Source organism: Malania oleifera, chromosome 8 (genome assembly GCF_029873635.1).
Source record: "Malania oleifera isolate guangnan ecotype guangnan chromosome 8, ASM2987363v1, whole genome shotgun sequence".
Taxonomy (NCBI): domain Eukaryota; kingdom Viridiplantae; phylum Streptophyta; class Magnoliopsida; order Santalales; family Ximeniaceae; genus Malania; species Malania oleifera.
This window is the reverse complement of record NC_080424.1, coordinates 77,823,748-77,847,875: the sequence shown is the minus strand read 5'-3', so window position 1 is coordinate 77,847,875 and position 24,128 is coordinate 77,823,748. Positions and strand designations below refer to the sequence as shown.

The window sequence follows — 24,128 nt, the reverse complement described above, 5'->3', positions numbered from 1 at the left end:
GGAGAGGTAATTGTGTCCTGTTGAATTTTCTTTAGGTGAGATGAATTGCATGTGCCAAAATGGAATTCTAGATGGCTATATGAGGATTCAATACTAAAATGGTTGGCAAATTCAAATAACATGAGTTAATTGTATATCTCTTGATTCATTTTGAAACAATTTTGATGTTAATTTGATATTGTTCATAGCATGGATGTGTAGAGGGTGTTAATACTTTTCCGTTACTTAAATCGTACTCTTAAACCTAATTTTGTTAATACAAATTATGACTATTGATTTCTTAGACCTAGCTTAGTAGAGTCTCTATTGTTTATATTTTATCCATATCTCACTTTGTTTATCATATTTCTCATCTTAAGGTTGCTATTTGAGTTGAGGTGGTTCATAGATTCACTTCCAGCAGGTGGTGCCCCTCTAACACATTGCCAAAGATAAATAAACCCCAATCTTGTGTACTAAAACTTTTCCTTTTAACTCTAAATTAATGAATAATTTTAGTGTCACCCTAGGGTACCACCATGCAGGTGGGTCTCACATGGACATGTGGACCACTTTGGCAAAAGCGTTGAAGATCAAACAAAGTAGACTGTAAAAATCTAACATCAGACATGTGTTATGATAGAATAAGTCTCAACCTTGTAAAACACTGTTTATGTGACAAAATTGTGAGATTGATAAATGGACCAAAATAAATAGTACCTTTTCAAAGTTGGGAAAGACTGTTACATGAAAATTTAAAAATATGAGGTATTAATTAGGGTAATACATTATATTGATTATCACTATCTAACTGATATCAATAGTGTAGTTACCTAGTTACATCGAACATTAATAAATTTAAAAGGACAATTATATTAAGAAATACAAATGATGATGATCATGAGATGTATAATAACAATTAAGTTAATGAAAGGGCATTTGGTTCATGGCATTTTGCAACATCCCATTGCACCTCATTCCTATACTTGTTTGGGCACGAAGTCTTACATGATAGACACATTTAACATTTTTTAAAAATGAAAGATTTTACTGAACATGTGCATCATGCTTCCGTCCTCTCCATTAGAATGAGATTTTGATGGGAATCCCATCTTATTTATGGACTAAATTGTCCTTGTGATTTCTGTAGGTTAGACAACAATGCTCTTATAATATAATATTATTACACTCTATTATTATATTTAAAGACAAAAGATACTCACCTCCCTTGAAGTTTGATAAAAGGATAGGAACTTGTCTTGAGGTTTCAAAAATACCACAGACTTCCTATAAGATTTCTAAAATATCACATACCTTTTCTAAGGTTTGTCAAAAAATACAAACCTCTCCTAAACAAATACAAGGCGATATTTGTGTTGGCCTAATAAGGCTTAATCTCGTTTTGATGATAGCAAATTAAGGATACTAATCGCACTCTCAAGATTAAATTTTAGGTATTATATTTTTCACAAGCACAATGGTCAAACCTGATGAAGATTGACTAAAATTAACCTTAAGTTCACAAGTCTTAAAGAATACAAGCTTATTGAAGTATTGATCAAACTTGGACAATGTTAAAGCGATACAACATGAAGACTTAGGATTTAAATATATTTAATTTTTCTTAGAGTCTCATGTAAGTACTTTTAAGCTTCAAATTTGTGACTGAAGCTCTTAGGAATTAATACTGGACTTAGAGACCTGCTTAAGAATCTAGAAAATATTTTTATAAAGTCCAAAATGCTTTTAAAAGTAAATACAAACAAGATTTGGAATCAAAATATGAAAAACATTGAGTTACATAGTGTTCAGGCGACTGAGACTTATTGCTTAGATGACTAAATTGCTACTGCCGGTGTAAAAAGAAATTAGAACAAGGTCAGGTGACTAAGCTCATAAGTTCAAGCGACTGATATGCTACTGCTAGTTTTGGAGCGCTTATTTTAAATAGTTCAGGCGATTGAACATATGGTTCAGGCGATTGAAGCCTGTGCTTTAAACTTTTGAACAATGCTGATTTCTTTCCAAAATTGAAAGATTCGATTTCCAAACTTGGGAAAAATGGTAAGATTTCTTCCTAAACTATATAAGGGTTATTATTTGCGCATTAGGGCAATGAATCAAAACCAATACACACGCATACAAATTGAATTCTCTTTGATTCGTACTCTAAAATAGCAGCTATGCGTATTCTTGAGCCCTAATTGATTTATGATTTCTACTACTAATTTTCTCAATCCACAAATCAGAAAAACCTACGAATTCTTAGTAACCTTAAATTGCATATAGTTGATTAAGAGTGCATAGTGTTTATTATTGTACAAAATATGCTCTGTGATGAGAGTATTCAACTTGTACGAACAAATTGATTTGCTGTTTTTGCAATCTGATGACTCGGGGATAAAGTTGTTGCCTAGCGAGAGGGTGTTCTTGTTAGAAAGAGGTCTCCACCTTCCAACGAAGAGAGGCTGCTCCACCTATTAAATACAGTAGGTAAAGGAAAATCCTCACAGCAAGTTGCTTGGGGCAATGACGTAGATGGGAAGCCGAACCTTGTAAAAAATTGTGTGTTCAATCTTCTTTCCCTTACTGAAGTAATTGGTGTAAACCAAAGAGGGAGGTGAAATTAGGTATTTAAAAAATTTCTTTCTAGGTTAGGTTCAAATCAACAATCAGTATTTCACAATCTAGGGTCTGCCTAAGCAAATACCAATTACCCAACAATAATAAACTGAGCAGATATGTAAAACAATATAGTAGTCATAGTGTTTCTTAACCATTCATAGTAACTTAAATATGCTATTATAAAAATCATACATAGTAGATTAATTCAAGTGCAAAATTTTAAGTGCGAAAATTAAATAGCGTAAGAAAGAGAAAATACAACACGATATGATATTGTGGTTCGACCAATACTGCCTACGTCCTCGCCTCAAGCTCACAAGTAAGAGGATTCCACTAAGTATTCACTTACGAGTGGAGCGACACCGATTACAACCTCCTCTCCTTACTGGGCGAGGAAAACCCCAAGTCACATTGTAGGGCTGACCCCAGACAATACACCTACGGTGCTCCTAGTTCTCCTAACCGGGTTTGAACTAGTCTGAAACTTTCTTAACCGGGTCTAAGTCTATTCGGTGCACTTTACAAGACAGTGAAATCCTCTTCTGACCACACATCGGGAATACAACAATCATAACAATTTTTTGTACAAAGAGAGTGCTTCTATAACAAGCTAATGTTGTACACCAATATCCACAAATACACTCACAAATGATAGGAGTTTAAGCTCAATTGAGATTTTGGTAGACAATATGTCAACTCCAAAAAATATGTGTGTGTGTGTGTGTGTATATATATATATATATATATATATATATATATATATATATGTATGAGAGAGTAAGATTTTGATTCAAGATAAAATATGCACTAAGTGTATTATCAAAGGATGTTTAATACCCTAAGTATCTTAAAGGATATTCTTCAGATATGAAGTAAAGGAGATATTAGGGTTTTCGAGCTTGCCAAAAAAATATAATTGTAAAAACAAAACAATATGCAAGCTTTCGAATCTTACAATAAAGATGCCAAGATTTAGAAGCAAAGAAGAGTTTTCCCCAAATAATATTTATGAATAAAATATGATGGGAAAGACTTTAAGCTAACTCTCTAAAAATCAATATTCAACAAATGCAAGTATGAGAGAGAGAGTATTAAGCTATGGAGTATAATGTATAATGCTCACAATAATACACACTCAATCCTATCTTCAGGTTGCAATCAATATGCAAATGAAGAAGGTGAGTGATAAGCTCTCTTTCTAAATGAATAAGCAAGTAATAATATGAAAGAGAGTAAAATCTAAGCTTGTATGTGAGTAAAAATATCAAGAATAGCACAAAAATTTGAGAGAGAATTATAGCTAATCAATTGCTAATCTCCTTACTAATTAGGGGAAATGAAGGAGTATATATAAGTTTCCCAAAAAATATTACCGTTAGGGACATGACCGGTATTTTGAAAAAGTTTAATTAAAAATTAACCCTAATTAAAGCGGTAAAAATTTGGGGAACCTGAGAGGTTCGATCGACCGGAGCAAGGGTCAATCGGTTGACCTCACTCAAAGATTTGAATTTACTTTTGGGTTCAGTTTGCCCTGGGAGGTGTTCGATTGGCTGGGCAAGGCGATTTCCTAAACCTTCATAGGTTCGGTTGATCATGAGTAATGGCCAGTTTGCCGAGAGACCAAGTTTGGTTGGCTAGCCAAATTTAAAACATGAAGGGCGATTTGCTGATGCTTTAGAAAACATGCCAATTATGAGTTCGGGCGACCGAGGTTTATAAAAGTAAAAAGGACGGTCGGGCGAACAATTTAAAAAATAATTCAATATTGAGCTTGGTTGGCCGAGGCGTTTTGAACATGCACTGTCGGATGACCAAGGCACTTTAAAAATGAAGATTTTTGTCCTGCATTGCCCTTGAACTTTTTCAACCCTGTGTAAATAAGCTTATGACTTTTAGTTTTAGGATATTGGTTCCTATGCTTAGTCTATAGCCTTTGAGCATAAAGTCCTATCATGCATGCAATGCATTATTATAGACCATTTAATATTACAGACCCAAAAATCTAATTGCAATTACAAATGAGAAACTTGGTCTTCATTCCTTTTGCTCTTCAAGTGCAATCCTGTGATGTGAGCATTTAGTTCCTTATGACATCCACTGTATCCTTTCCATCCGTGTGTGCTACGAGTAATTCTGTTCAAAAGCTTATAGCACAGATAAGATACAAAGTGATTTGTTATTATCAAAACAGGATATGACTCATAGAGTCAACACTTACTCTCTTTAATTTCTACACTTATTAACTGTTGTGTATGTTTTAAAATTATTGGGAAAATCTATTGAATGCTAAGATTTGATTGAGTTCACTTTGAACATTTAAATTGGTTGGTTAATGTTGTGTATGGTTTATGTTTCCGGTTGAAATTTAGACAAGTACTGAAACTCTGAATTAAGTTTTGGTTGGCTGAGGTAAAGTTATTTCAAGTTGTTTGATTGTTCAAATATAATAAGGATACTCACTTGATTAATATTATTGAATCTTGTTTTAATAATATACTTGTTTATTGTTGGAATTATGAGTTGATATCTGAACTCACTAAAGGTAAAATTCAGTTTGTGTTTTTGAATTTCATATATACCTAGGATTGTCTATTGTGTTTAGTTGATTGTGTTGTGATTGATATTGTTAAAAGGTTTAAAATAAACTAATCTTTTGCGTAATAAATTTTAAAATACCCAATTCATTTCTCTCTTGGGGCTACACCGTTACTTTCAGTTTGTGTCTTTTTTTCGTAAATCTTAGGGGAAGTCCTTATAATTCTTGAAATTTCAGGATAAATTCCTAAAATTTTTGAAATTTCAGAGGAAGTCATTGTCTTTTTACCAAATCTCGGAGGAGGTCAGTGTCTTTTATCCTATATTTTTAAAAATAATTTCTTAATAAAACATAAGTAATACTATTATTATATTATTATAATATAAAATAGTTGTTAATATTAATACACCATATTACCTAAATTATTTTAGTTTATTTGGTTGTTTAAGCATCATTTTTTTATGATGTTTGAAAAATTTGACATGAATTTAATTAAGTATAGATTTTTATAATTTTTTTGTTAAAAATATAAAATTATATTCCTTACATTGATTATACATATGTCAATGACTAATTTCTTTAAAAAATTGTCGAAATTTTTATATTTAACCAAACATTGACATGAAAATATTTTCTGAGAATCTTATAACTTAAATTAGATAAAAATATTTTTATGGATCAGATATTTTATTTGTAGAAATAAGATTTGATAAAAATAATTTTGAGATAGCAAGCCCAAAGCATTATTGTTGGAGATCTCTACCCGTACGGAGGTCCTTCCCTCCTTCCATTGAATTGAATAAATAAATAAATGAGCAATTAAATAAATAAATAAATAAAAATAGAAAATCTCATTTAATCATCCGTTGACTGACCAGCGGGCAGCGAAAACGTGGCTCCTCCGGATTGGATGAGTGTAGGAGACGGTAAGGCATTTGTATTTTGCGCATTGCACCCCGCCCCGGAGTACTTCCCTTGCAGTCCCACTCCATCTCTCGAGTCTCGCCGCGCATCCCTGCGTCGCTGATCGCCTCGTCGCCGCTAATCTACCAATTCGATCATCGTCGAGCCAGGCGTCCGGCCATGGCCCGGACGTGGGTTCGAGCCTTCTTTGCCCTGTTCATCGCGTCCTTCCTTGGTCTCGATCGCTCCTCGGCTACGACGATCTTTCAACATTTCGATAATCACCAGCATCAACTGGTCGCCGGCAGCGGCGGAGCTGTGGGTCCCCCGATGATTCTCCCGCTTTACTTCTCAGACGGTAATTACTCTAGGCATCGGCAGGACATCGCTGGCGATTTTCGTCAGCGGAAGCTGCAGAACTCGGGTCACCACAAACCCAATGCTCGTATGAGGCTCTATGACGATCTCCTCGCCAACGGGTAAATCGAATTTTCCATAATTGTCTCTGCTTTAATCGTCGTTTCCTTAGCGTCTTTGAAGTGCACTTTCTTGAAATTGAAAGCAAAGATCACGCTGGTTCATGTTCGCAAAAGCAGGAAAACTACGAAGTACTTTCAGTAGAATATTTTAAATAAAATTTTCCCTTTTGGAGTTTGTTGCTGTAGTTACTATACCACACGGCTTTGGATCGGAAAACCTCCGCAGAAATTCGCTCTTATCGTGGATACGGGAAGCACTGTCACATACGTTCCGTGCTTTAACTGTGAGAAGTGCGGGAGGCATCAGGTTGGTCTTCATTTCGATGTTCATTTATGAAACTAAAGACTAATTGTAGTCAGGAAGACTATCGCACCTTGATGAAGATTTCTTGTTTTCATTCTGCATTTTAAAAGAATTTATTTTAGATATTGCAGGGTCTGCTTCTTGTTGTGCAAAATCAATCATGCATTTGTGTATGATTTTTTTATTCATGGATTCATATTTTGATTTCTGCCATCTCTTTGTCAGCTAGGAGATAAGTGATAAACAAACTATTCTAATTTTTGCATACAAAAAATGGCTCCCCCCAAACCAAGAATATTTACTACAATAATTTTATTACTTTCATATAATTATGTTTATACCATTTGTGTATAGTGTCACATAATATATTTCAAAATTTTGTGGAATTTATTATAAAAACTCAATATGGCAAATTTGCCATTGAGCTAAAAATAAGTTTTTTCACTGTAAAGATTTTTGTTGAAATAAAATTAAGATGCTGGCGGAATTCCTACATCATGCTCACTTTGTTGACATCCCTACGCATAGCCTACCAAGTGGATTTGTTATTTACTTTACTTTTAGTTCTTAGAAAAAAAAATCACTACTTGTTTGACGATAAAGGGATTTCTAGCTTTCTGACGAAATAATTTGAAATAAAAGAAACAATTTGGGCATTGGGAATTCAAGTTCCACAACATAGTATTGAGATTAAGGAATTTGTTACAATATTAAGAACATATAAAAATTAATGAGCCAGTGCTTATAATGTTCTTGTTTAAAATACTATATTTTTCTTTGGAGAAAATTATGTGTAAAAAGGATTTTTAGAATTTTAGTGCAAGTGGATTAGAGAGTGGCACATACTAATATGTCAGTGATTTTAATGGGCAGCGCAAGGACTGGTTTGGTGTTTCAAGAGGCAAGGAGACCCATTATCCCCTTTCTTGTTTATTTTGGTTGTAGATGTTTTAGTAGGATGATTTCTTGTGCCTAGGACTTGGGGTTTATAAGTGGCTTGTCTATAGGAGAGGAGGGGGTGGAGGTGTCTCAACTTCAGTTTGCAGAAAATTCTACCATCCTCCTTGAGAACAATGCTGTGAAATTCCTGAAGGTTCTAACTTTGCTTAGGATCTTTGAGAAAATCTCGGGGCTGAAGATAAATCTATCTAAGAGTGGTATAGCTGATATTAATTTGAGTAGTAGGGAGCTTAAGATTTTTAGATCTTTAGCAGGTTGTGAGTCTTTGTCTTGGCGTTTGTCTTATCTTGGTGGGGTGACCCTTTATCAGATGTTTTTTGGGACTAGGTGATTGAGAGAGTGGGGAAAGATTAGAGGTGTGGAAGAGGGCTTGTCTTTTGCTATGGAGTAGAATCACTCTCATTAGTGCCTCTTTAGTTAATATTCCTATTTATTTTCTGTTCCATTTCAAAATTCCCTCTAGATTGGTTGGGAAGTTAGAGAAAGATTATAAGAGTTTTCCTGTGGTCATGTATTGGTGAGAATAATAGGGATCATTTATTTTGTTGTGTTGTTGTTAAGAAACCTAAATCAGAGGGGGTTTGGGGCTTGGTAATGTGGTTTCTAAGAATATATTCTTAATAGGGAAATAATTATGGCAGTTTCCCCTATAATCTAATTCCCCATGGCACAAGGTAATAAAGAGAAAATATAGAATACATAAGATTCGATAGGATTCCAAAGGGAGTGGTAATACCACTTATGTAAGTCGTTGACCAGGTTGCTAGTCTTTTCTTTCCTCTCTCTCGTTTTAAAGCAGGTATTGGGGATAAAATTCAATTACGGGAGGACATTTGGGTTGGTTAGTCTTCGTTGGAGCTCTTGGTGCCGCGTTTATTTAGACTTTCTACAGTTTACAATGCACCAATTTCAGTTTTTTATTCCTTTGAGGAGGGCTTTCTTTCTTGGGATTTTCATTTCTTTAGAAGTCTCAATGAAAGAGTGGTTTGTGAGTTAACTCTTCTATTGGTTGTGTTGGGTTATTTTGTGCTGGATTTGCGGGGGAATACATGGCTTTGGATTGGGGACACTTTAGGGTCATTCTCTTCAAGGTCTTTCTTTTCTAATCTCATAAAATCTGCATACCCTACCCCTTTCCTCTTACACAAAGTTGTTTTGAAAGCAAAGATTCCTTTTAAAATCCAGGCCTTCATTTGGACTTTAATTCTTAACAAGATGAACACTAAAGATATGCCACAAAAAAGGCCTTACAAAGCCCTTAGTCCGGACATGTGTATGCTGTGCAATAAGTCCACTGAGACTATTAGTCATTTATTCGTTCATTGTAAGGTAGCAAGATGAATGCGGAACAATTGTTTTTGTACTATTTGGTGAGGTTTGGGTGGCTCTAGCTACAATTCAGAATTTTTTGAAGGGCAATTTTTGCAGTTTTGGGAAGAAGGAGAGAGGATGTTTTGAGACGTTGTTTTTAGACTTGTGATCACTTTGGGTGGAAAGGAATGCTAAAGTTCTTAAAGATCAAAATACTTCTTCAATATTGCTCTAGGAAAAAGCAATTTTCTTGTTTCTCTTTGGGCTCATTCTTTTGGGGTTTTTTGGGGGTCTTTTGCTGTCCGATATTCAAAAGGGATTGCAAGGCAATTTTGTAATTTTTTTCTTTTGTGTTTTTTCTTGGGGGATTTCTTATCTTCATTTCCTTGTAATTATGTTTTCTTTTTAATATACTTTTTTTTGTTATCTGAAGAAAATACTATCTTTTCTTTTAATAAAAAAAAATGTTGTTGATTCCAGGATGCAAGGTTCCGACCGGAGCTATCTAGGACTTACCAACCTTTAAAGTGCAATAGTGATTGTACTTGTGACAATGAAGGAGAGCAATGTACATATGAGAGGCGGTATGCCGAGATGAGCTCTAGCAGTGGTGTGCTTGGTGAGGACATTATTTCTTTTGGCAATGAAAGTGAACTCGTGCCCCAGCGTGCGGTTTTTGGTTGCGAGAATGTGGAAACTGGTGATATTTACAGTCAACGTGCTGATGGCATAATGGGATTGGGTCGTGGTCGGCTCAGTATTGTTGATCAACTTGTTGACAAGGGGGTTATTGGTGATTCGTTCTCATTATGCTATGGCGGTATGGAGGTAGGCGGGGGAGCAATGGTTCTGGGTGCACTTCCTCCTCCTTCTGATATGGTTTTTTCCCATTCAGACCCTTTTCGCAGGTAGGATGTTTTACACTACTTCATAGTGGTGAATGCTCTTTTCTGACCGAGGTATTTGTTAAATCTCACACATTTACTTTAGTTTTATAATGCGAACAGTCCATATTACAACATCGAGCTGAAGGAAATGCATGTTGCTGGGAAGCCATTAAAATTAAACCCAAAGGTCTTTGATGGAAAGCATGGAACAGTCCTTGACAGTGGGACTACATATGCCTACCTTCCAGAACTAGCTTTTGCTGCATTTAAAAATGCTGTAAGTTTCATTGCTTTGAAATTTGCCCTCTTATTAGTTTATTAATTTTGAAATTTCAAGTTCACAGAGTTCAATGTGTGTATACTAAATGAGTTTAGCAAAACTTCATCTGAACTTTTGGCTTATATGTCAAAAGCTTAGGCTTAAAACATGTGTTTTTAAGTTTATTGTAAGTTATAATTAATGCTTTCATAATGTGCTTTTAGTGACTTCATTTAGTTATGACAATAATGTGTACCCTTAATTTAACTTGAAACGTTAGTTCCAGGCTTTCAGCATTCAAGTGCTCAACAAGAGAAGGGCATGGAGTTAGTGCATTGTTGTTAGGAAGAAGTAAACAGAAATAGATGAAATGTTTCACACAATTTGGGTTGCATATACAGACAGATAACAAAATATATATATATATATATATATTTTTTCTCTTATAAAATACTTTAATGATATTAGGGGTGGGCATGATTCAGTTAACCGAACCGAAGTTTTGGTTTGTTAGGAAATGCGATCCAAAACCGAACCATTTAATTTCAGTTAACTGGTTTTTAGATCAATATCCAATGGTTAACCAAACTGAACCATTAAGTATAATTTAAAATTTTAATGTTACTAAGAATACTATTTTTTCTTTCATAATAATCAACGTTTAAATTTAAAATTTAAAATAAAGTTTAAGCATGAATTTAGATTAATACAACTTTTTAAATTTAAATTATTAAAATTTTATATGATAATAATATGTATTTTATATTTATAGTATATCGGTTCAGTTTGGTTAATTGTGGTTACTGAATGGGCCGAACCGAAACTGAACTGTTAACCAAAAAAATCAAGAACTCCAAACCGAAAAAAATGGTTAACTGATTTTTCGGTTTGGTTTGGTTGGTTTTTGTGGTTTGGTTCGGTGTTCAGTTTTTCTTGCTCACCCCTAAATGATATGCTTTTTTCCATTTTATTAAAAAACTATTTGAAGTCAGACTTGTTATCATTGTCTCTTCTGCTTCATTAAACCTTTATTTACAAAATCATTTTTAAAATTGAATGAGTGTAAACTGAAATAATTAAAATGGACGAATTACAGTACAACAAAAGATATAATAAGAAATGATAGCATCAGGAAAATTCAAAGCTGAATCCAGTTGGGGGGGGGGGGGGGGGGGAAGATGAGGGAGAATTGTTTAATGATGGTTCAGCCACGTGCAACAAAGACTGACCCTCAAGCCCTAGTACATAAAAGCAAATCAATTCTGTCATAAATCTTCTAAAGCATGAGAAGAAGGCCGCCACAAGGAATGTCGTTTGGGGTAGTGAGAGAAGAAAATCCCTAGAATTTAATGGAAATACGGCACTTGATGGAGCAGACTTTGAAAGAAGATTTGTTGTAAGTCCATCATTATCTCTCTAAAATAGTAAAATTAAATGCTGTGGAATGCACAGTGTGCGTGCACAGCTAGAAATGATGATGGTTCTAGCTGAAGAGTTCACTCGTTGTATCAGTTATTTGCTACTCGTACAGTCTTGTGAAGCTTCAACTTTTAAATTTTCACATACCCCGAATTTTGAGGTGGCGAGCTTGACCAAGAGAAGAAATCTTGAGAGAGAGAGTATCTATTAAAACCTTTTCCCTTTGTTTAAGGGCCAAAAGGAAAAAAAGGAAAAACATGAAAACGTAGAGTGCATTTCAGCTGTTTTAAGGGAATACAACAGATCCTTATGCCACCTGATGCGAAGAGTTGATATTGAAGTGCTTATAAAATCAGGGATCACCTTCATAGATGTGAATTATCTGAATTAGCCTTCTCTCTCTATCTTTCATCCACACCCATGCGGAAGAAAAAAAATTCAACTGAACACCACTCCACAAGCAGCTCTCCCTACTATTTAACTTGATCTTTGTTTGCCACTATATATAGGGCTATATATTTTTTGCATATTCATAATAATAACTCTTTGCCACTATGTATAGGACTATATTAATTTGTATATTCATAATAACAACCATGTTTATTATCCCTACCTAAAACCATGTTCTTTATGGTGCTCTGCTTGTTTTTGCAATATCTTCAACTTGAACCATTTCAGTCCTTACTGGTGCAATTATTGGTTTTTTATTGCACAAGGGATCATTCCTATAATTTATTTTCCTAATTTTCACCCCCATATTTGATTATATTCCCTTAATCCTGATATTTATTTTGTGGCCCATTATCCCTTTCATTATTTGCATTTTAACCAAGCCTGTTTTATAAGCATATTCTTCAACAGCTATCATGATGTAATATGCTTTTCTGTGTACATTACAGAAGTGATCCTTGAATAATTGGGTAAAAAATGGAAAACCTAATCACAATGATAGGTCCTCCCTCTATTTATAATATATGTCAAAATGCATCCCAATGACCATAATAACCTTACTAACTCTCACTTGTTAACATAACACACACACTAACAATGCTAAACGACTAAGATAACCATCAACACTCCCCCCTCAAGCTAGAGCATATATATTATATGCTCCTAGCTTGAAAACTAATTAGCAAGCTACAAATCAGACTTCACACAAGTGGTGGTAATGAGCTTTTGCACAAGATTATCCCAAACAAAGTGGCAATCGGCTTCAATGTGTTTTGTCTACTCATGGAAGACTGGGTTAAAGGCAATGTGAATGGCAGCTTGATTGTCACACATCATCTCCATAAACTGAGAATGCGGAAAACCTAGTTCTTCCAACATTTTCTTTAGCCAAACAATTTCACTTGTAGTGTGAGCCATGGTTCTATACTCTGACTCAGCGCTTGACCTGACCACCACATTTTGTTTCTTTCTCTTCCAAGAAACGAAATTTCCACTAACAAAAATACAGTACCCGGTTGTCGATCTTCTATCGGAAGGTGACGTGGCCCAATCTGCATCAGTATGTCCTTGAATATGAGGGTGACCTCGATCCTAATATAAGATACCTCTCCTAGGTGCACCTTTGAGATATATCAAGATGTGAATTACTGCATCCTAGTGACTTGTTCTCAGAGAATCAAGAATCTGACTCAAAACATTTGTTGCGAAAGACATATTTGGCTGAGTGACTATGAGATAATTTAGCTTTCCAATAAGCAACAAGTCCCCAATATTGTCTTGGGTTGGGCAACAAATTGTCCATATCTAGCACTAGCTTACTGAAAGGATCCACAGGTGTATCAATGGAACTTTATGACAAATCTTAAGACTAAAAACTTGGTTAGTAACTTTGTCAGTATAAGAAGTTAAAAATACAATAAAAAGAAGAAAAAGAAGAAGAGCAAGAAGAAGAAGAAGGAGAAAAACGGTGCTCACTATTGAGTCTTTTCAAGAAGCAAAAAATTTGTTTCAAAGCATACCTCTACAGCTCTGCTGGGCCAGCTGGCTTGGCTGGCTCTTTTCTTGGCTGCTGCTAATTAAACAAGAACTGTGTGTTGAAGAGGACTGATGTGTTCTTATCGAACACCAAAGAAGGAAGAGGAGTGAGGACTAAGTTTTTGTTGAACCCCAAGAACTCTGGTTGTTGAATGCCAAAGAATTGTTGATCAAACAACAAGACTACTAGATGCTGATAATCAAACACCGGTCACCAGATGGAGGGCTCTATGGTTGTTGAACAGGAGATAAATTCAGGTGCAGGGTTGCTGAATTTCAATGAGTAGAGGACTGAGGTGTCGAACTCTAGGGAAATAAGTTGCAGATTTTGTTGAATCTGTTCACTGATGGGAGGCTGGGAGCCATTTTGCCCCAGTTTTAGAAGACTTTGGACCAAACATAAACCTTTTGGGGCCTTTGGGCGAATAAAAACATGTATTGGGCTACATTATTGAAGTCCAAAAAGGGAAAAAAATCCCAATCTAGGTAATAGAGTAGGATCTGTACAATTCTACTTATGATTCTATGATTATGATTCTACCATTCTACTGATTCTTTTATGATTCTACCACGATTGTACTTGATTCTGAGACTTGGATCGTTTGGGTGAATCTGGATCATAAAATCGTATGATCCTACGATCTAGATCACAGTTTTAATAACTATGATCATCACCAGTAATCACAATGTATCATTCACATGCACAATAAGAAGAATCGATCTAGATGGAGTATGACGATAAAATTCAGAATGAGACAATACGTTGTTGAAGGTCAAACTCAAGTACTACAAGACTGAAGCGATCAAACAATGCCATACTGTTTTAAACCATATAATGACTTCTTGAGCTGATACACTAAGCCTGACTCTCCCTGAGCAACAAACCCAGGTGGTTGCTCCATATAGACCTCCTCCTGAAGATCACAATGTTGGAAAGCATTCTTAATGTTTGATTGGTGTGGAGGCTAGTGGTAGGTGGTGGCTAAGGAGATAAACAGATGTACTGAGGTAAGTTTGGCGATGAAGGAGAACGTGTCTGAATAGTCCAAGCCATTCACCCGAGTATGTCCATTAGCAACAAGGCGGACCTTCAATCAAACCATGGAACCATCTTAATTGACCTTCACAGTGTACACTCAATGACAACCAACCATAGACTTATTAGAAGGAAGATGTACCGTTTTGCAAGTATCATTATCTTGTAGATGGTGCATCTCTCCTATTATTGCATTTTTCCACCTGGAATGGGATAATGCTTTAGAAATAGACTTGGGAATAGAAGGTAGGGTACTAATAAAATAGTAGTATGTGGGTGACAAGAAATCATAAGAAACAAATTTAGAGGTTGGATGTTGGGTACAAGTGCCTTTATTGTTTTGAATAGCAATAGGTGGAACAACCACTTGGGGAAGAAGATCATCTGATGAGAGGGAACTGGAGGCGTAGAAGTGGAAGCTGGAGGAGGCTCTCCTCTCTTAAGTCTCCATGTGTATATTTGCAGATTGGGATGATCCAAGCGTCGAGAAGGACTCGAATTGGATGAAGATGAGGGAAGATGGGTGAAGGAAATGAGTAAGGCTTGGGAAGGCTAGGCAAAGGAAAGGACTATCAAGGTCCACAAAACTCAAGGAATCAAAATAGTATGCTGTAAAGTTTAAAAAGGTGACATTAGCAGAGACAAAAAATCGATGTAAAGTGGGGCTATAACATCAATATCTTTTTTGAGTATAAGAATTTTTCCTAAAAAGTACATTTGATAGCATAAGTATCCGATTTATCCCTTCTTGGATTTAACTGGTGAATGAAGAACACACAACCAAACAAATATGTGAGGAGGAAGGGAGAACAAGGAGCCTTGATGAAGATAATTGACTATGGGATTTTACCTCCAAGGACAAAAAATGGCATTTTATTGATGAGAGAGCAAGCGGTGAGCATAGCATCACTTTAAAAAAAACTTTGGGGACATTCATTTGATACAAAATGGTTTGAGTGACTTCACGAATGTGTTTGTTTTTCCGCTCTGCAACTCCATTTTTTTTTTGTGGAATGTGGGCATAAAAGATGACTGATGGATCATGCTAGAGTTTGTCATATGGGTAGTGAATTGAGTAATGAAGTACTCAACATTATTACTACAAAGTATCTGGACTAGCATATCGAATTGAGTCCTTATTTGAGAACAAAAGGCACGAAAGATATTAAGAAACTCAAAATGATCTTTCATTAAATACAAAGTCATTTTGGAGTGACTTCGACAAAGGTAATGAAGTATTAAAACCTCAACTTTTATGTGACACAACTAGGACCCCAAGCATCAGAGTGGACTAACATAAAAGGGCTAACGACACTTTTATTGACTCGGGATGCAAAGGAAATACAATGGTGGTTTCTTAATTGACAAGAGTCACAGTCGAGGTTAGACGCGGGACTTAAACTAGGAACTAATTGTTTTAACTTGTCCAATGATGGATGACCAAGGCGACAATGGATTTGATGTGGTGTGGCAGCGGCACTACAAACAATAGAAGAAGAGAGCGACTCAAAGTAGTAAAGTTCTCTAGCCTTACATCCTGTGCCAATTGTCTTCCTCGTCTTTAGATTTTGAATAAGAACAAAATCAGATTTTAAACAGAAGAAAGAGAGATGGAGGGAGTAGGATTTAAAGTTCTATTCCTTTAGCAACATTATTAGACCCATCAGCAAGGGTAATTTGAGGTAGATTTGTAGGATACCGAGAGTAAAAAGAAGTTGGTGACTCTTGTCATATGGTCAGTAGTAGCAGAGTCGATAACCCAAGGACTAGTGGGAGAGATATTGGATGACATTGGTAGGCTCGCCAAGGCTTGAGTCCTTAACTACCAAAAATACAATTTATAAAACCTAACTAATCCCAAGTTCTATAGAAGGTGACAAAGTTGGGTATCGATCCATAGGGACTGAAGTGCAGTTATGAACTACTTCCAATCTAGTTTATTAAAGCTTTGTGTAAAAAAAGTAAAAAGTAGGGATTTTGAATGGGTTTTCTAACAATCCTACTGAAAGCATGTAAAGTCTATATTAATTCTACTCCTACAAAGCAGTACTTAGGTTAAATCAGACTTAGGATGTCGTGTACGTAAACTACGTTCGGTCTGCTATCCGTATTAGGCTAGATGGTGAAAGGAACCGTTTGAGGGCATAGGGTAGCAAGGGTGCACCAATCGTCCGGAGCATGATTGGGAATCAGAGTATACCCTATCTCAACGACCATACAAAACCTTTTTAGTATCTGTAGCCTACTACATATATTTGATTAAATCAATAGTAGTGCTATCCTATCTCCAATACTTCATCACAATCCCAATAGTAAAGGTGCATGAATGTAAATCAAAGCATGTAAAGGAAAGCATTTAAATCAAAGTAAGTAAATCAAAGCAAGTAAATGGAAAGCATGTAAAAGATCATTCTATTGCAATCAAAGCATTAGTCACTAACGCCAGAAAATACAATCGAAGACAAGGAAAGCAGTAAATCTAATCTGAGTAATAATCTACTTTGGCTCTCAATGACGTCTTAAGTTTATCACTAACCTAAGAGAGGCCAAAGAGGAACTCGTAGAACATCTTCAAAGCTAATATTTATACCCATTAGGGCATACAAGATTTGAATTTCAAAATAGGAAAGTTTGCAGCAAATTTCACGTTGAAGATCATTGCTATCGACTAGGTTGCACCCCTGTTCTCCCTTAGTCGCGTCTTGGACGAAGTTCGCAGGAAATCAGGAATTCAACTTAAGATCCTCTTGACCTAGTCGCACCATTGGGTCTTGCTGATTGAGTTAATGGTCGAGACTTGCAGGATCTTGATCTTTAGGAAATCTCAGGAACTCGACTTAGTCGCCCTTCATGGTTTCCCTGGTTGAGTTGTTGGTCGAGACTCTCGGTATCTCTGGCTTAGTCAGCTTTAGTGTCTCGACCTGGTCGCACTTAAGGGTCACTTTGTCGAACCTTGCAGCATTTCGTCTTCAATCTGAACCTTGGAGTTTGTAGTTTGTGACCTGGTCGCTCCTTGTGTTGCTGGTCACACCACATGGTCGAACGGAGTCTTTTCTCCTCTGATGCGTTGAGGCTCTAGGAGTTTGGTTGAACATCTGATTTGAGCTGTAATTGTCCCAAATACTCCCTTGGCTTCTTGTAATGCCTAACTTCTCGATTTTAATCTGTATTTCGTGAAACATGAATAAACCTTGCATAACTCCGAATTATGTTAACAAAGGGTTACATACGAGATAAATGAGGATAAACAAAGGTAAATGAAAGCCTAAAATAGTGCATTTTAGGGATTCGTCACAACTCCCAACTTAGACTTTGCTAGTCCTTGAGCAAAGCAAAAATTATGAAAACTAAGAAAACTAGAAAATCCTATCTACCTCCTCTTTCGTGGGAAACACGTTTGCATTTACCGTATGCAACAAGACTTTAAACCTCTTAGTTGATCCTAGTGGACGAGTTGTAGTCTCGTGAGGGTTTCCAGGGCGGTACCCACAAACACCAATATCAGTGAACATCAGGTAATATAACATGCAACATAGCTATGCCATTTTACATACATGAATATAACCTAATTACATACAGGCTTCTTCATCCATAACTTCGTCATACACACAACTCCGAAGAAAAACACTCATACAAGTTTCAACATTGTATAGCCATCAAGAAAAACACCGCTCATAGAGAATCAATCCAACCATTGCAATTTAGAGTTAATATTATCATGTAAATTCAAGTATGGATAGGCCACATCACAAGGCATGTGTAAAGTGCATGATTTGCCGCACTCAAGATACCCTTAGACACCTACAAGACGGTCGTCTTGAGTTAGTCTCACTGGTATACCCTAAAAAACATTTAGGAAAATAGGTTCACTCTCATATGTGAGGAAGAATGTCATGATCAAACATCCCACATATTTTGAAGAACTAATGTTAAGCATGGAGTGAACTAGTCTCATAAGAATGGGATCCAGCCTATTAATGAGGTGTCGGGTTCTTCACCCTAGCGTCTTCTCACCTACCTGCCACATCCAACCAAGATCACCCTAGATTGATCTATTTATAGACCATGGTGAATACATCAGATGCATTGGACAGCTGAAGAGTCTTCAAACGTGTAAAGAACATATGTGTTGTGTCCCTAGCTTGACCCTTTTATTTTTGGAGCAGGTATTCTACATGTTTTTCATTTCTTTTTCTTTTCTTCTGCTCATTCTTTTATGCATTTTCTTTCATGGTCAGCTAGGGTAATTTTCACAACTTTTATGTCATCTTCATACCTGTGAAAGGAATTAAGCTCGAAAAGAAGTCCATGAAATAAGTCTATCTCTAGGGGTGACTCAATTTTCATGTGTTGAGTAGGCTACAAGACCCAGGTTTGTATCTCCCCACTAGACATCACCTCTAGGCTAGCAAATGCAAAAACCGAGACTAGCAGGCAAAGAAAATCCAGAAAAAGAAAGGAAAGTTGAGTTCCATAAACTCAAAGTTTGACGTCAACAACTTAAGAAATAAACGAAAGGCTCAACAGTGCCTCACAAGGTGTCATAGTCGCCACGTATGTTCTATCAGTGCTTTCAAGGAACCCTAAGTGCTACAAATCATGTGAAAGTGCGTTTTTAGCCTCATGAAGTACCATGTGAATACAAGAGTTTACATAACCATATTAACACAAACGAATCACTAGTCAATCCACATAGAGTAGTATATCAGTACATAGGTTATGTTATGTGAAACTACGCATAAGTAACTCACTACTTTGTTAGTGAGCATAACAAGGTCATATAATGGTTAAGCCTATGTATGTAAAATGTGGGTAATATAAGAGTATGTAAATAGTATAAACAGTGTTAACATGTCATAAAACAGATAATGGTTACTGAAAAATTTTCAAAATTTAAAAATGTGTCATTTGTGTGCTTGAAATGTTTCATGTAGTGTTTTCCTATCCCCTACCCCAAATTTAGAACTTCAGTGTCCTCACTAAAGTGTGGAAAGAAAGAACTTGGAATGCATGGGAGAGAAATCATTGCATGGTGCAATGAAATCACGCAGTGTACCGACATATGAAGAAGCATATCATCTAGAAAGAGCAAGCATGCAATAATACACTGAAGCACAAAAGACAAGTAGACTCAAAGCACCTTGTAAATTCATTATTTGTAGAGGCAGTACAGTATATATCCAAGCATTACGAGCAGTAGTACTGCCAACAAAAGCATGTTGATCGATACAGTGGAGAAAATACAAGTAGAAGAAAAGACAAGAAAAGAAAAACAAAGGTGTTCCTCAGCAGCACAATACATACATAGAGTGTACAAAAATGAGTCCCAAACACTATTCCTATCCTAGTCAGAATTTGAATCGGAGACAGGGTAAGGGTTATTAGGCGAATTGCCAGGATTGGAGGAGTTGGCTATTGCCGCGACGATCGTCCGGAGCATATCCACCATCGCATTCTAGATTACCGGGCTCAGGGTGGAAGGTGGCACGAATGGCGAGGGTGGCATTGTAGCACGCAAGGGCAGCGTAACTTCTGGCGTTGCCCGTGGAGTTCTCCCTTCCTTTACTGGCGCCTCTTGTGCTTCTGAAGCTGAGTGCCCTCTTGCTGATGATTCACTGCTCTGTGGGCCTCGAGGCCGTCGGCGCCGAGCAGATGGGGATTGACCTGGCTTCTTGTCAATCGAAGAACCGGATCATAATCTCATCTTTCAACTGGGAGAAGGAAAATATCCAACCCTATAACTTCGAGTAGATTGCCGAATGAAGAAGGGGTCGTCAGAGCTAAATCTAGTAGTCGGAGGGTGGCCGGAGGCTCGTCGGGGCTCAGGCGGAGGTGGGTGAAGCTTGGGCGACCAGGTGAAAGGGGGGGGGGGTGACGAAGATTGACCAAGAAGAGATGAAGGCGGGAGTGGAAGAGTCGCGGGTGAACTAAGGTTTTTAACCGACTTTCGCGATCTCGACCAAGTCGCCCCAGGTCTCGTGCTGGTCGCGCTTGGTCGCACCCCTCGACTCAAACAAGGACATTGACGCCCAACCAAGTTGCGCCTAGCCTGGTGCTGGTCGCGAACATGGTCAACTCTCTCGGCAATTTTCAGGGCCAGAGAAATTCATAGTCTCGACTAGGTCATACCTAGGCGTGATGGTCGCGCCATAGTTGCACCCCCAACTACCTACAACCTAACCTAAGGACTCTAGATGCTATCTACACTTCTATGTACACCCTAAAGACTCAAGAGGAAAATAAAAATACTCGGGTTGCCTCCAGGAAATGCTAAGTTTACCGTATTCAGCCATACGCACTAAAGCTCATGTCGAACTCATCCTGATTTGAAGCTAAGAGTGTCCTCCCTCATTTCCTCGTCACACCCTGTTTTGCATACCTTTAACTTTCCCTCTAGATTGGAGGCCGAATCATGAGTTGCAAGAATTTGCTTGTAAGGGTCCTCCAAGCCAGATGTGGAGGGGCTCTCAGACTGATGTGTGTCCTTTAAAGGGTCCCTCCACAGAATTGAGGGAGCCACTCCTCAACATCTTTTTCACTCGTAGCAATGTCCACATATTAGACGACATTAGGTGGATGTGAGGAAGCATAGAACACGTTCAGTCGGAGCTGCACATCATCAAAGGACACATCCATAATTCTTGTCCTACATTAAATGTAAGCATTAGCCGTGGCTAAGAAAGGTCGTCCTAATAGGACAGATTTCAAATTCTTAACTAGGTCGGAGGGTTCCATATCCAAGATAATGAAACCAACAAGATAGTAGTACTCTTCCACTTTGACTGATACGTCATCAATCACACCCCATGGTCTTTTTACTGATCGGTTTGCAAAACACAAGGTGACCGGGGTGGGCTTCAGCTCTCATGGGTTAAATTGCTGGTAAATCGAGTACGAAAGGATGTTCACACTTGACCCTAAATCTAAGAGAGCCCTATCAATGGTGTAATTGCCGATTATACATGAGATAGTTGGAGTACAGGGATCTTTCAGTTTAGGAGGGAGATGACCTAATATCATTGAGCTCATTTGCTCGGCCCGCTTCACTTGTTTATTTATATGCACCCTTGACTTTTGCTTCTGCGTGTGTGAGTTTTTAAGGAATTTGGCATATGCAGGTGTTTGCTTAATAGCATCTAAGAGAGGCTTGTCGACCTTGGCTTGTCTAAATGTGTTCATGGTGGATTCAATGGTGGTCTCCTTATATGAAGAGGGTGCATTAAGAGCTGTAGGGTGTAGTGCTGGAGAGACATGAAATGACTTATGAGGGGCATGGTGTGGCTTTGTCCCTCCAGCAATGGGCATGGAGGTCTTGGGATTGTTCACTAAACTAGAGGAGGAAGTGGCGCAACTTTCAACATTGGGTTCTATTCCCCTTTCCTCCTCATTCTCACTCTTGCCCAACTGCTCCTCTTCCTATTGTCTACCATCCTACCACTCTAAAAGGTGGTCACCGCCTGGGTCTACTCATGATACGACAACGGACCAGTGTTCGGTTCACATTCTACCTTGTATTGGCCCTTAGGGTTAACTAGAGGCTGACTTGGCAACTTGCCTTCATCTCTCTCCTACTCAAAGAGGTAGCTAGTTGCCCCATGGTGGCTTCCAGCTTTGCAATTGGTTGGGAGTGAGAGTGAAGGAGTTGCTGATCTACGTGACGATCGGCCTCAATCTCTTGAGGGCTTTCAACACTGTCTCTTGAAATGTATCATATTTGAGCTAAGGGAGAGATGATTGTTGAAACAATGAAGGTCTAGGGGCAGAATCAAGATGATTTTGAGGATAATGGTATGGGCAAGGATGTGTAGCATTAGGGGCTTGTTGAGGTCTTTGGGATTGGAAACCCGAAGCTTGTGGCCTTGAGGAGAAGTTAGGATGGTGTTTCCACCCATGGTTGTACATGTTTGAATAGGGGTCATTTGACGGCCTATCATACTAGTTGTGGGTAGCCTTTACTTCTTCTTGCACGAACTCAGGCTAGGCTGGCGCGTGGGGGCAATTATAGCTAGGTCATGGCCTGCGGCTAGCCCTTGGATTTGGAAGTGGAAGGTTGTGATGATCTACGAGCAGCAACTACATGCTGCTGAGAATTTTTGGCGAGGTTTTCAAAGAGAACCTAGACCTTTCTTGTTTTTAGTGAGGAAAGTACCTCCACAAGAAGCATCTACCATTGATCGGTCTCGTTCAGCTAATCCTTTGTAGAAAGTTTGAACTAATTGCCACTTAGGGACCTGATGGTGTGGGCGTTTACGTAATAGGTTCCTAAAGCGCTCTCAGGTCTCGAAAAATAGTTCCCAATCTGATTGAGAGAAACTGGTGATGACTCTCCTAAGCTGGTTAGTCTTCCCAATCGGGAAGTACTTCTTTAAGAATTCATGCTGCATGGTGGCTCAGTTGGTTATCGAGTTCAGCTCTAAGGACGTCAGCCAATATTTGGCCTTATCCTTCAGAGAGAATAGAAAAAGCCTTAAACGGAGGGCATCATCATCAAAATTATGGATGCGAATGGTGGAACATATTTCAAGAAATTCATCTAGATGCTTATAAGGATTTTCATTTGAATTACCATAAAAATTGGGAAGCATCGAGATGATAGAAGTCTTTATCTCAAATTGCGCCGTCTGGACATCCAAGAACCGGATGCAAGACGGCAAGGTGTATGTATTGAGTACAAAGTAGTCCCTAAGAGGCCAAAGTGGTTACTCCGCCACCGCAGGTTGGTGGAGAGCTTGAGGTTTCAGATTTTGGACAGCGGGAATCGGGTTACGTTCGGCCATTACTTTGGGTTCGGATGACTCAGCAAACTCGGGATTAGAGGTAGGCTTCCTAATGGAACTACAAGATCTCTCAATCTCAGGGTCTATAGGGACTAGCTCAGGATCCAGAGAATGCAAACCTAGCATACACAAATAAAGCACACAGAATCAAGACTTCAATATATAAAAAAATAACAAAAACAATAGGAAAACAACGAAAATCAAAGCAATAATACTCTATACTAGAAGTTGGCTAATAACCGTAACCAAGTCCCCGGCAATGGCGCCAAAATTTGGTAGGCTCACCAAGGCTTGGGTCCTTAACTACCAAAAATACAATTTATAAAACCTAACTAATCCCAAGTTCCGTAGAAAGTGAGAAAGTCGGGTATTGATCCACAGGGATTGAGGTGCAGTTATGAACTACTTCCAATCTAGTTTATTAAAGCTTTGTGTAAAAGAAAGTTAAAAGAAGGGATTTTGATTTGGTTTTCTAACAATCCTACTGAAAGCATGTAAAGTCTCTATTAACTCTACTCCTAAAAAGCAGTGCTCAGGTTATAAATCAGACTTAGGATGTCGTGTACGTAAACTACGTTTGGTCAGCTAGACTAGATGGTGAAAGGAACCGTTCAAGGGCATAGGGTAGCAAGGGTGCACCAATCGTCCGGAGCACGATTGGGAA

General features: G+C 37.7%; 1 protein-coding gene across 1 annotated transcript in view; it reads left to right on the top strand.

Annotated features, from left to right (window-relative positions):
* The first annotated feature begins 6,088 nt into the window (after positions 1 to 6,088).
* LOC131161917 (aspartic proteinase 36) overlaps positions 6,089 to 24,128 on the top strand; it is a 31,316-nt gene continuing 13,276 nt past the window's right edge. Inside the window, exons 1-4 of the mRNA XM_058117938.1 lie at positions 6,089 to 6,525; positions 6,712 to 6,832; positions 9,581 to 10,008; positions 10,108 to 10,264. Coding sequence (XP_057973921.1) covers positions 6,227 to 6,525; positions 6,712 to 6,832; positions 9,581 to 10,008; positions 10,108 to 10,264 — 1,005 coding nt within the window. The 5' untranslated portion in view covers positions 6,089 to 6,226. The remainder of the gene's footprint in view (positions 6,526 to 6,711; positions 6,833 to 9,580; positions 10,009 to 10,107; positions 10,265 to 24,128) is intronic.